This window comes from Malaclemys terrapin, chromosome 3, assembly GCF_027887155.1.
Source record: "Malaclemys terrapin pileata isolate rMalTer1 chromosome 3, rMalTer1.hap1, whole genome shotgun sequence".
In the NCBI taxonomy this organism is placed as follows: domain Eukaryota; kingdom Metazoa; phylum Chordata; order Testudines; family Emydidae; genus Malaclemys; species Malaclemys terrapin.
The window spans coordinates 92,094,275-92,108,939 of NC_071507.1; the positions used below are offsets into that span (position 1 = coordinate 92,094,275).

The 14,665-nt window shown below is 40.6% G+C and overlaps 1 protein-coding gene across 10 annotated transcripts in view; it reads right to left on the bottom strand.

Moving 5' to 3' along the window:
• The window catches only part of ARID1B (AT-rich interaction domain 1B), a 402,274-nt gene that overhangs the window by 284,172 nt on the left and 103,437 nt on the right, over positions 1-14,665 (bottom strand). For all 10 annotated transcript variants that reach the window (XM_054022819.1, XM_054022823.1, XM_054022822.1 and 7 more), the window contains one exon: positions 1,200-1,310. In XM_054022819.1, the coding sequence (XP_053878794.1) occupies positions 1,200-1,310 (111 nt within the window). The remainder of the gene's footprint in view (positions 1-1,199; positions 1,311-14,665) is intronic.

Sequence of the window (14,665 nt, forward strand, 5' to 3'; positions counted from 1 at the left end):
GCATACTTAATTTACCTGCTCTTCGAATGGGTCCCTCCACTAATTTAAAACAATTACACGCCCACTGAACTGTAGGAGATCTCTTGGAAATATCCTACAGTTCAATGCAACCGTATTCACAGCCACAAATCACTTGGTTTAACCAATGTGCCTCTTCTAACCTAAAAATATTTAAACTGGTTTAAGTTTGTGTGGGCACATGAAGCTGATTTACTTCTTATAAAACAACTGGAGGTAAATGGGAACACAGCCAAAACATATTTTGCATCTTACAGCTGGCATTTATCAGGACACTGAAGACCTCAGTATGCAGATAGTCCTGATGTCTCTGCTAAGTGTATCAATTTATCGGTGTTAGTTTGTTTTTTTCAATTATGCATAAAGCTAATACAACTAGGCAAGGTTAATTTAACATGATCATCTAGCACAAAAACTCAAGTGATAATAACCAGACCAATATAAAGTGTTACTATAATTCTGATTAATATAATTCTTTAGACTGTTCCAATAGACTAAAACAGAATTAACTTGTGAAAAGATGTGTCCAGTATTTTTGCAGGTGTCTCATACTATGCTGACAACTAATGAACTGTGTTTGGGGTTTGGAGGGAATAACTCATGGCAATGTTGCTTCCTTACTTATACCTACAAGGTTTTTGAAATAAAATCAAAACATATTTCAGGGGAGAAAACCCTCAAAGGAGGAGTCAGGAGTTAAAAAGACCCTGAATAATTCTCTTGTATATGACTGCAAAACCAAAAAAGCTAAGAAGGAGCGATACTCTTTCCTCTCCACGCACAGACAAATCTGGATACAAATATGTGAATCAGCTTCAGTCCTGAACCAGTTCAAGCTACGAACACAAACACACACACAATATCTGAATCTTACATTGACAGAATAAACTATATTTAATATGGCAAACTGTGTGATGGCCACTAAACAAATTAATACCAAATTAACTATCTGACTAAAAGACTTCCTCTAAGGGATACGGGATTACCCATGATAATATATTGATCATTCACTGTAATCAGTTTTCATTGTGCTTTTAAAACAAATGCGGTACTAAAATTGTTATATATTTGTCATCCCAAAATTTCATCCACATATCATAGCGACAGTAAGATCGTTATAAAATATTTTTCATTTTAAAATAATGTACTACTATTCTACAACTGGCACATTAATTTCTTACTGGTAAGCTTGATGGTCTTTCTTGTTGTATTAGGTTTAAGTCTTCATGGTTAGGCTTTCCTGAGGCTATAGGGGGTTGGGATCTGGTTCCATAGCCTTCCTGAGACATGTCCTGCAAAAACAAAATTATAAAAACACTATGGTTATTCATATGCCACAGCAGTCCAGCTAAACCCATGTGAAGGAAAGGTGAAGAGATAACAGTTGACTTCTGATCTGTTTTTTTTTTTTAATCAAAACTTTGTATTAGACAAACCTTATTTTTCAGTGGAATCATCAGGTCCTATTGGGTGCCATTATGACTTTAATGTTTTATAAAGAAATAAGAATGACAGAGTCTAAACAGAGTTGTGTGTCCATTTGTGTTCCCTCTGGTACAGGTTAAAATAACCAATTAAATACTTTTTTTTGAGAGGTTGGAGAGATTAAAAAGCCAAAATATCCTCCAGATGATCAAATATTGAGAGCAAATCTTTTGTTGAAATATTGAACCAGTTGGAAGATCTTACAATATTGGATCTGAGAATGCTATATAATCACGCTATGTAATCAGACTCCACCACCATCCCGACAAAGCTTTCAAACATAAGCTGTCAACCCATAAAACCCGCTCTGCAATTGTGTGAAAGTGTGTGTGCGTGTGTATATATATATACACACACACACACACACGCGTGCGCACACACACACACTTTCCAGAAAAGAACTAGAGTTGATCAAAGGTACATCTATGTCTATATCAGCAACTTACGTGAAAGTCAAGAGGCCTTCCTATGGCCAGCGCACAAGCCTAAGCAGTGTTACATAATGGCATAAGATCACTTCCACCACGTAGAAAAAATACTCTCTAGATGCAGAGATAATCTTAGCCACTATACTTTAGGTTACCAACTTCTACACATAAAGTCAAGGAGGAGGACAGAATGTGAAATGCTTATTTTAGCATGTATAACTGGCAGGAAAAGTTGAAGAACCAGTTTCTGATTGTGCAGGAAAAAAGTATCACACCTTAAAGGTTTTTCTGTTTTGTTTCATTTCATCTTCAGTTTTTTTTATTTCTCCCCAATTTGTACAACAGATTGCTGGCTTAAGTTGTTTTTGTTCCCCTATCTTACAATTCTGATAAATACCTAAAAGAACAATTATTTTAAAAGGCTACATTTTTTGGCTTGAAAGTGTATCTCAAGATTCTCTCCACCCCACCCCCACCCATACTCTAAAAAATTACACTACTGCTACTTATAAAGGACTATTCCTATAGCTAAGATTCCCTAGTCCAACAGCAGTTATTGACAATAGAGTGACACCACAAAAATTAGTTTGCAGAGCAGTAGTTTTCTGCCCCTGCTCTAATGAAAGTCTGACAAAGGGAAATATGTGAACAACCATACTGTTTTCACCCAGCCAGCTCTGTCATTTTGAGCTGTACTGCAAAAATGTTAACGAAGAAGAAATAAGATCAAGAGAAAATTTAACAAGGTTTAAAAACAAAAGCTAACAAAACTGATAGTAGTACGTAAACCAACAATAAACTGGTCTATCCATCATAAGCATGTTTCAAGTAAAATTAAGGAACACTTAAAAGGCTAGCACTTCAATCTGGTTACCAGCAGAGGGTAACAATTAGGTTTACGGGTGACAAAGGCTGATGGCTGAATCATTATTATCTACTGTGACACACACCCCCTCCTGCTTTTTCCCCTCCCAGATTTCCACTTGTCACACAGCTCTCCTGCTGTGTAGACCAGCAGGTTCCTGTGGATTAACAGCGAGGTTTAAAATCAACAAATGGCACAAGTCCTCCATTCAGCAGCCTTCACCCTGTTACAAAGGAGCATAAAGGTGCAGGACAGCTTCACAATAGGCAAACAAATGAGCAAACCTCTGCTTTCCTTTTTGTTTAAGCACACACACAGTCACACACTATTTGTGGTCACTGCACAGGCGTCCGTAATAAACCCGGTTTAGAAAACAGTAGCAACAGTGGATTTGAACTGTGCATTCAGCATTCTATTTCCTTTTCATTCTCCCTTTACAGCCAACAAACAAGAACCACTTTAAAAAAAAAATCACTGAGGAAGATAAATGGGATATTCAATTTAGCAAACATCATCTCAGAAATAAAGTTATTCTTCATTCCAAACCGACACTGCTGCATTAGGACAATTTTCCTGGGAAATGAAAGATGTTTTATGGTTTGAAAAATCAAATAAGAGTTATTAACCCCTTATGAAATACCAAGAATGGCTGTGCCCACATGTTTGCTGGGTCTTATTTAAAAACTCATTTCCTACTAAAATTTCCTGGGGGGAGGCAACGTGTGTTTTCATGAGAAGCACAGAAGGACAAATTGAATCAGTTCTTGGTTATTCATTTGGAGACTGTCCATGGGCTGTCTTTCCAGACTGAACTGACAGCCCTGTAGTCTTAAATGCACTATTTAGCCACAGATTATCTGAACAGGTAGCAGGAGAGCAAGCTTCCCTATAATGGCCCACCAGTGCTCTTCCATTCTGATCTTGGAGAGACTAAGGGTAGGAGGAAAGACCAGCAGGTAAGACACAGAAGCGGATACTGTAGACAAACGTGCCAATTAAGATGTGGACACCTGTGCATTCTGAACAGGACTGAGACCACCTATTCATTTCATGTAAAGTCATTACACAGAAATGTCTTTTGTCACTGGCAATTTAGGAAGCAGCGACCTAGAGGTGAAAGACTATTATTGTTTGCAGTGTTGTTGTAGCCATGTTGGTCCCAGGATATCAGAGAGACAAGGTGGGTGAGGTAATATCTTTTACTGGACCAAATTCTATTGGTTGGGAGATAAACTTTCAAATTTACACAGAGCTCTTTGAAGAGCAGCTCCGTGTAAGCTCATCCAAGAAAAGGTATTACCTCATCCACCTTGTCTCTTTATGTTATTATCAGCTTTCTATGAATTTCAGACAAAGTGGTCTCTTTACTTTTTTTAAAAAGTATTTGTTTTAAAGTTATGACAGTGGAAACCTGGAGAAATAATTGAATACACAAATTTACCAAGGTGTTGGCTTTATAAACAAAGGAAAGAGCTCGATATCATTCTTTCCCTGAACAGGAGGGATGAGATCACTTTTCCCTCTTAGAGCAAAATATTTTAATGCACAGAACACACAACAATTCTACTAGGTTTCTGCAGATAAAGACATGATAAGGAAAGGTATATTCAAATAGGATAGTGTGTCATGTCACTACAGATGCATATGGAATTGTAGTTTTCATTTTCAGTTCTGAGAGTGAGGAATCTTTAAGATTCCTGATAATTTTTTCCATCTTTTCACTCACACAATTGTAGCCACTAACAACTTCAGCTTTCTAAACAAAGCTTAGGGTTTTTATTAATCACAGCAAAATATAATGGTGTAGCATGTGTGCGTGCTACAGAGAGAAGGGCTTACTTTAAAATAGCAGGCTAAAAGTTTCCATTCACTCAAACCTTTCTAATTCTGGAAGAAATCCAGTGGCTGCTACAGCGGGAACTGTCAGCAAAATCCTAAAGTAACTCTGAAAGTTGAGCTTCTCCATAAGACTTTAGGAAAGGCACCAGGCCAAGCCATCAAATTGTCAGGTGTATGCACCAAAAGTGGATGAGATTTTGATTTTTCTAAAAATATATAGCTTAGTTTGTTTGTGTTGGAACTATTTTTTTTTATTAGTGAAATGCACATTATACAAGTCACATCAAAAGAGCATTTATTCAGTAAAAGGGAGATAAATGTTGAAGATAACAGAGTGAGCCTATACATATATGTGAAAAATCACACATCTGGGGATGTAGCTCAGAAAGCAGTTAATACATGCAACTATTACATTTAGATAGCAATGGTACCAAAATACACTTTACTAACACAATCAGGTACGGTTGTGTACCTAGGAAGCCATCTCCCTCAACATATCGCAGTACACTAATTAAAATCTCATTGAAAGAAATTGTTTACCCCGTCCAGTAAAAGTTAGTTAATTTATATGGCCAAAAAAACAAATACTCTCAGGGATGCATGTGCATGTGATAGATTCTCTCTCTCTCGGTTTTCTGTAAATTTATACCATTTAGTAAGATAGATCATATAGATTATTCATGTTGTCATTACTTGTCTGAAAGACCTTTGTTCCACAACAATACAGCATGAGCTCTCTCTTAGCGTATATCTGTAGAGCAAACGTTGTGTACGGGGCTAGCCTACCTGAGATATCAAAGAGCAGTGAAGACAATACAGCGCAGGCTTCAGAGCAGACTAGTATGCTGTACCCAGGAAATCTGCGCTGAGGTCTTCACTGCACTGTCTTCACTGCTACGGTTATCCACACTAGCTGAATTTAAACTAGATTAGGTAGGCTAGCCCATGCACAGCTTTTGCAGTGTAGGCATACTGTGTAGTCAGTGGAGTAAATGGATTTTAAAAAAATGAAAACATGACATTGTGTAACTGGACCTCGCTCAAAGAGATCTGTTCACACCTACATGGGACACTTTTCTTGTTTTCTGTATCTGAATTAATGCAGTACTGGTTTGCTCGAAACTTTTAGTTGTAATTCACTCCTCCCTACATAGTTCTGTAGAAGGAGAGAGAGGTTAATTATTAAACAGCTTAAATTATTTTTATTTTAAAATAATGAAAGTATGGTGGAGTCATTAATCTGAGGGAAAACCTTATTAAAAGAAAAGGTGGGTCAGAAAGAAAAAGAAACATCACCTAGATTTCCTTTCCTTTCTATTGCAGTAAATTGTAGAGGGATAACTTAAAGCCACACTGATTCCTATGAAGATAAGCAGGACAGTGGCTGAATAAGAGGCCATAGAAGTGGCCACTTAAAAGAAATATTATAGAAAGCTTCCATTTTATAACCTCATTACGAACAATTTCAGTTTATGTCCTGGATTCAGTTGGCTGATCCTTAAAAGATTTCAAATGCATCTCAAAGTCTTCAATTCAACAGTGATGTGCCAACAATAAAATGAAAGCAAAGGTAAAAATCTGTTTCCCGATGACCTCCAGAATGGAGGTCAGGACCCAGCGTAACAGTCAGAGGAGGAGTATACAGCTCTACTATACAGAATTATTTCACTCAGCTCTGAAGGGACTCCATGCAACAGAATCAGAGCAGGTGATATGTTAGCAGCTCATTGTGATCACTGCTTTAGATATTAATTCATAACATTTTGTACAACAAAGCATGCAATGTTACTAGTACACATATGCAAACAGATCCCATCTCTCCATTTTCTAACTCAAGAATGACAGATTCACCTGCCAGACCCAGCTTTCACCAGAGGACTGCCAACATGTTACCACAACACCATCAGAGTAGTAGAGTGGGCAAGGCAACACTCAAAGAAAAATGCAATGCTAACACCTTTATAGTCCCAGCAAAAGGGATTTAAAAGTAATATACCACGTGAGAATATGGAAGACAAACTAAATCCCAAATGTAGTTTATCTTTCCATTATACCACACTGATAGTATTTTACTCTTACAAACAGTTTCTGAATCTCATGCACCAAGCCAGACCACAAGCAAGGGTGGGGAATGGGAAGAGAAAGAGAAAGGCAGAAAACTATGCTGCTACTGCAAGAATGCATTTCAAAACAGGGCAAAGTGGATTTTCCAAATTGGTGTATCAGAGGCAAAACTAACTTTAAATTACTTTCCATAATCTGGCATCCACCAATCTGGAGCAATCTCTAAAAGCACTCAGAGAACAGAAATGGTTTAAAGTCATTGATTACAGTATGACCAAATGCTATAACCTCAGAAGCAGAGGTATTCCATCTAAAGTGCTTGAGAGAGTGCCAAAATTACCAAACTGAAGCCTTCCAAAATTCTCACACAAGAACCCAGTCACTGGTCCTTTAAGGGCTCAGCCCCACCCAAGTTGATGCTGTGAGGCCAGGGTTCAGGTCATAGCCTGAAGATCACTCCTGGTCTTCATAAAATCCAACCAGTAGCCCACTTGCGCTGCACGGACTAGGTAGGCTCCTACAGGAGTCCTTGGGTCAGGGGAAAGAACCCGGATCATATATGCCTCAGGTGAATGGCTTGTAGAGTCTAATCCTGCAAGGAGCAAGCTAGAAAAGGGCAGAGATGCTTGCCTAGAATACTAAGCAGATGGCCTGTGGATCGTGTGGATAGGATACTGCAGAAGATCCTAGGTCAAGGGGAAAAGGACAAGATTGATATATTGAACTAGTGTTAATTTGAAGCAATAAACTGAAGACCTCAAGAAAAAGGGACTGGAATCCTATGTCTTGAGAATTCTATGTTCTTTGGTGCACAGACCAATAAGCTGCCTACTTATGGGTCACAGAGAAGAGAGGATTGTAAGCAGGTGGGCTTTCATCATAGAGGAAAATGCCTGGTTGAGTTTGGGTAGATTGGCCTAGCATCTATCCACTGTCTAGAGTGTAAATAAAAGCTATAGTCTGCAATGTACATGTTGGCTACTAAAGCAGTAACTCCACTTCACCCCTCAAACATGTGTGCACCTAAAGAATTGGGTGGACCCTTCTGCTGGTTAAAGTGAGTGAACCTCTTTATAGCAACAACAACAACAACAACAAAATGGAGACAAGAGCAGCAGCTACTGTGATGGTCAGCACTGAATTTCCTGCTTCAGCTGCACCTCAATATTCTGATGACTGAATGCTACCAGAAATTCTTTAACGTTTACATATTAACATGCTCAAACCCTGTACCATCAAACCCCCTTAAGGCATTCAGGATTTACTAGAAGAGTCAGCCAATCCTACTTCATTGGAAAATGCCTCTGTAGTAGCAGTTTTATACAAAGGGTGGGGCACTAAAATCCTCTCATCTCCTAGCTCTATTTGTTTGTTGTGCCAAATAGCAGGTGATTTTAATCAGCTAGATATTTTTCCAGGACATGGTCATTTTTCACAGAAAATTCTAGTCCATTTGTTCTACACCAGAGGTGGGCAAACTTTTTGGCCTGAGGGCCGCATCGGGTTTCAGAAATTGTATGGAGGGCTGGTTAGGGGAGGCTGTGCCTCCCCAAAGAGGCAGGCATGGCCCAGCCCCCGCCCCCATCCTCCCCCCGCTTCTCACCCCCGACAAAACCCGTTCCCGGGACTCCTGCCCCATCCAACCCCCCCTATTTCCTGATAGCCCCCCCCCCCAGAACCCCTGCCCCATCCACTGCCTCACTCCCTGTCCCTTGACCATCCCTGACTGTCCCCCACTGCCCCATCCAACCCCTCCTCTCATTCCTGACTGCTCCCCCCTCCCTCCGGGACCACTGCCCCATCCACCCACCCCTTCTCGCTGACCGCCCCCGGAACCCCTGCCTGTCCCCCTCCACCCCATCCAATCCCCCCTCCCCTTCCTGACTGCCCCCTGGAACCCTTTCACCCATCCAACCCCCCCCGTTCCCCGCCCTCTGACCGACCCCTGACCACCACCCCGAACTCCCCTGCCCTCTATCCAACCCCACCTACTTCCTGCCCCCTTACCACACTGCCTGGAGCACCGGTAGCTAGCGGCGCTACAGCCGCACCGCCCGACTGGAACCAGCCACGCCACCAAGCAGCACAGAGCACCAGGCTCTGCAGCTGTGCTGCCTGGCAAGAGCTCGCAGCCTGCTGCCCAGGGCATTGCGCCGGCGGCGCGGCGAGCTGAGGCTTCAGGGGAGGGAGAACAGCTCAGGGGCCGGGCAGGAGGGTCCCGCGGGCCGTAGTTTGCCCACCTCTGTTCCACACAGATACGGCCTCCAGGATCAGTTCTAAGCTAGCACTGCAGAAGCAGTTTAAAGATAAAATTTGCTCTCTTAAATTCTTATTTTGTTGCTCTATTTTTCTTTTATTCCATGGATCAAAAAGGGCAGAAATAACTAATCTGATCAGAAACAAGGCGTTTTCTCTTGGTCTTTTTTCTGTCACACCTTTCTAATGTGTGATAAAAGTAGAGAGAAGAAGTGTGCAAGTTTAGTACTCACATCAAAACATATTAGGAATGGACAGGGCTTCATTACACAGGCTGAATACACACTCGCCAAAACCTAATTTATAGACAAAAGAAGGATTTCTCAAAGGAGAGTGGTCTCTTGGCTAAATCCACAGATAAGGATTTGGAGTCTGAATGAAGAGGTGACAAAGAACTTCAAGGGGAGAGCCTGGAAGCACAAGCATAATTTTTGGGGGGGGGGGAACTGTCATAATGCACATCTCATTCCAGGTGGACCATTCTGCATTTTTTAAAGGCTTCCCAGGCTTTTCCCAAAGCCGTACAAGGTTGGCAGCCTGACCACACTTTCAGTTTCTCCACCCTCTATTTCCATTTGCTGACCGTTCTTTAACGCAGACAAGTACCATACCAATACAAATTATAACCTGCCGTTTTTACACATCTAATAGGTCTACTCTCGTTTGTAACAAATCGTAATATTAAATTACTCCCTTCACATCCTCTCCCAACTCCACCCTTCAGAAAAATTTTGGAGGAAACCTTTCCTTCTCTGACACATCTGAGACTAAAAGCTAGGCTGCACTATTTTCAACAGTTCCAGCTTAAAAAAAAAAAAATCAAAATATCTGAATGTGGCAGGATTAAAAACCTGCTGCTTCTTTAAGATTTCTTGCTGCATGAGCAGTGAGTTTGTGCATCTCAGTGCTCCAGACGGCAGAATCCTCTGTCAGTCTGCCAGCCACCAGCAGAAGAGTATCTCTGAAGCATGGGGCTTACTCACGTAAATGAGGTCATAGCAGTGCCCCAAGCTTACAGTCAAGCTGAAACCCTGAAGATAGCTTACTGAATAAAGAAAAAACTGCCCCAAGAGCAGCTGCTTCCTCTAGGCTAATCAAACTAGGTACCAAAGGATGGTACTTCCTCACTTGAGACTAGGAAATACTTTGTCTGCATTTTCTCAGTGGCACCTTCCTTAGTGAACTATATAGGAGAGGGAAGCCTCACTGTTGTCTAAAGCCACACTGGTGTCTAAAGGACTTCATAAAGGCTCACGAAAAGCTGCAGTTGTATTCTGGGAGGGGACCCTCCCACCAAAACAAAGTCACTGAGAATAAGGCAATTGTGAGGATTTTTGTGTCTTTACACACACAAAACAGAATGGTACAGACAACATTCAAGAAATAGCAGAGGGGAAAGCTCCCCAATTCCATTCTTTATTACTCCACAACACATCTTCTAAGGAAGTGGAATATGGTATATCCGCTACACCGTGCCAAGATAATCACTGAATAAGGCAGTGAGGTTTTCTGCAGGATTCATACAAGTCTGTGAATATATATTAGCGCTGGTCAAGAAGGCTGTTTACTGCTTAATGCTATTTGATGTAATTTAATTGGGGGGTTGGGAGGGGTCTGGTATCTCAGTTTTGGGGCCACTGAAGAAGAAAGTGCATTACCATTATCATCTCTTACGGTACAACCAATGAAGTCACACAGTTACTGCTGCATATGAATACTTTAATCCAGCCATCAACCAAGCTAGGAGATGTTTTCGTTCAGGACAGTGAAATAGAGAGCAATTAACTTAAAGAAAAAAAAATTATCCAGCTGCAGAAGCATTTTTAATACACTGTATAAATAATACCTTAAGCCAGAAAAAGCGCATTGGTTCTTTGATCTTTGAAGCTAAGGGTCTATTACAGGAGTGGGTAGGTGAGATTCTGTGGCCTAAGATGTGTAGGAGGTCAGACTAGATAATCATGATGTTCCCTTCTGGCTTTAAAGTCCATGAGTCTAAGACAGAGGTAGTCAACAGGCGGACCATGGACCAAATCCAGACTGTCACATGCTTTTGAATGGACTGTGAAATCTTTTTATTTTCTTATTATTGTTATTATTTTTGTATTATTTTCTCTGGAGTCTGGACCTTGACTACACATTGACCAAGAGATTTGGACCTTGACACAAAATAATTGATTACCCTTGGTCTACGAGTTCTTCACCACCACAACCACCACCACCACCTCCTTTATATTTTCAAAGTAAAGCATTTTAGATCATTGGGGGAAAGAGATGTGGTGTGGTGTTTGAGGACTTAAAAACAAACTAGGATCAAAATACGGACATCTTTACTGATTGTCACCGGGCCAGCATCAAAGCATGTGCTGCCACGCCCAGTCTTTTCACAGAGGTTAGCATACCAAACGGAAAAGTCTTAACTCAATCCTCGGCCCTAGGCTTCACAGCCAACACTTGCAGTGATTTCTGGCACTCTAGCTCCTAGCAGCTTCCCAGCCTAAGTCAGCTCTGTTCCCTTCCTGATGCAGCAGCCACAGGGCTGCCTCCCTGAGCCTCTAGCCCCTTACTCTAGCGACCCACCACAGGAGCTACCTCCACCCCACTGTGGCTTTCCCTCCCCAGGGCTTAGTCTGTCTCAGTTCTTTCTCCTCCAACTGCCCACTAGCAGTCCCTTATATGCCCCAGGGTAGCCCAGCCGTCTTTAATTAGCTGGATAGGGCTCACCTGCTCTGGTTCCCCGGAGCTGGGCCTAGTCTATCAGCAGGGACCAGCTACCCTGTGACACTGATCCTCACGGAAGATAATCTAGGTCACAGCCTTTTCGTTAAGCAAGGGTAAAAGAATTGTTGGCTAATAAGGCAGCAGAAAACCTCCCCATCTTATAAGATGGGAAAGTATGCAAATTTGGTCTTGCAAGCTCTCTCTGTAGTTGCAAATTACTTAATTTTACAGACAGTTACTTGATTTTCTATTTGCAAATAGAAATGGTGTGTTTGGTTTTTGTTTGGTTGGTTTGTTTTGAAGGGGGGTTGAGGGAAGGGGATTGGGCAGTAAGGGGGAGAGGAGGGTGAGGAGGAGGAGGGAAAATGAAGACAGACTACATGTCATCATTCTCCCAGAGCTTGGGCTGCAGAGAACAACAAGTCGGCCACCCCTCATTCTCTACATAAAAAAAAAACACATGAAAACATTTGGTTAGTCATCTCACACTAATTTTTGTAAGCAAATTTGCTTTTGTTATTGGCCTTAATTTGCTGTTCCATTTCAATTGTTGTTGTTTAGTTCTAATTGCAACTGCTGACAAAAGAGGATTTTGGAAATGTGCTCACAAATATGTTAAACGCCACTGCAGCCGAATAAGTGGGCATACTGGGAGATAGAGATGAGTGTATCTGTAGTGTACGCTGGCTTATTACAAGTAGAACATTGTGTATTAGCAACCAAGAACCTGGTTCAAAATACAGAAAATAAACCTACAAATAAAATGTTTCACTGAATATCTTCAATTAGAAAGGAAATAAAGACAGGAAAAAATGTAGTAGTAAATCTTGTGCCAGGAAAGGTTAGCAAACAAACCCCTAACTGGGACCCTTACCTTTGAGGAAAATGAGGCAAAGTTAATTTAAAGACTTTAACAGAATATTGTGGAGTTGCAACTGGCCATAAAGTATAATTTACAAGACCATTACAATTTGAAATATATAACACATATGGTACTCAAAAAACAAAAGAAAGAAGCAGACACATTGATACTCTAAAGATTTTACTTCTTTACTATTTATTCCATGATTTTATTTTATTAGCATTTAAAATATTTAAAAAATCTGTGATTTGTGTTAAACACTCTTGTTTTAAGATGAAAATATAGAGAACTTTAGCTGTGCTCCACAATCAGATAAGTGAATCAGGACAATGGAATAAATTACTATTATATAGGCAAGCAACCTTTCAACGCTCACTACTCTGTTTACCCTACCCTTCAAATTCTATCAATAATTAACTTAAAGTTGCTTCTTGGACATTAATGGCACTTTTAAACCAAAAAACCCACCATTGATGTCTACTGCCAGAGGAAAAAGGAGGGAAGTGGAGGGGGGAGAAGGGAAGGGAGAAGCAGGTTTGATTGGTAATCTCCTTTAAAACAAAATCATTTTTATCAGCCTACATTCCAATAGTTTTATCATCAAGTTAATTAATAGACTCCTGTGCTAATATCTAAATGCTAAGCAATTAACGGCACTGAACTATAAATGGCACTGTCTTTGCTCTTGCAGCAAAATCTTACAAAGCAAATGCAATTCTATCACTTCAGTGATTTAACACAGCCTTTGCAAGGTTAATATTCTCAAGCAGTTGCAGAATAAAGAACTGTTTTAATTAACCTTCTGTGATTTAAATACTGGGAATCAGAGTTTAGAAACGTATAACAACAATGCCATAATAACAACAACAATGCTTTGTGGATCAAATCCAAATCACCAACATGATTTGAGAACTTTAATTTACTTACCTCTGAGAAATACATTTGCACACTTACTTAAAATTTAGGATGATCATATTTTCACTGGATTTTTCAACTTGTAACAAGGTTTTCTTCTAAGCATACCATACTAAATTCTTGATAAATTTTCCATACTTTTTTAAAGGCAAGTGATCAATTGTAGTGGCCCTGGCTCTCTGCTTCAGCACACAACAGGTAGAGAGATTTTAGTCAAGTGAGTTAGGATCATTCATTGCCTGTTGAATCTACCAATGATAGACTACCAGTATCTATCTACATAAGCATAAAGGAAAAAGCACCAGTTAGATTTTTTGGATATTTCCCCCACCCATGTCTTCTGTTTGTTTCTGAGCCAACAAAATTTCTACTCCAAGGAGGTTCACACTATCAATGCTTCCTAATATTATTTACTCTTTATATGCCAGTAGTGCCCAGAGACCCTAATCAAAATTGGGGTCCCATTTTACTAGCCAAGCACATATATAGACATGCACTAGAAATCATCCAAAGGCTGCCATTCAATTATAATAATACCACCTAGTTCTTATAATCAGGGTTGGCTCCAGGGTTTTGGCCGCCCCAAGCAGCCAAAAAAGCCGCGATCGCGATCTGCGGCGGCAATTCGGCGGAAGGTCCTTCACTCCGAGTGGGAGTGAGGGACTGTCCGCCGAATAGCTGGACCTGCCGCCCCTCTCCGGAGTGGCCGCCCCAAGCACCTGCTTGCCAAGCTGGTGCCTGGAGCCGGCCCTGCTTATAATAGCACTTTTCATCCGCAGATCTCAAAGCGCTTTACAAAGGAGGGCAGTATCATTATCTCCATTTTCCATGGCACAGGAAATAAGGAATAAAAGTTAAAATAAAAAAAAAACACTGGGATACCAGTTTTGTGATGAACAATCCCTGCTAGACAGCTTCTCATTGTGCTCTGATCAGTCTTATCGGATTCTATCCACTAAGATCTAATCAAACCCACCACTAGTAATAGATGTCTGGAGAAGCGTATCAGAACAACACAAGCCTTTTAAATTCCTCCTTTCAAATCCCAAGAAGTAATGCCCTGTTTTACTAAGTAAGAATTAATAATTGAACATAGTGAAAGAAAGCATAGACTAAGAAAGCAATTCTTAACCACAGATGGGACCCTCATCTGAAGATAACCTGGTAGAAGCAAATGTGAGTTATTAATTGCACTGACGCTTTTCATTAACA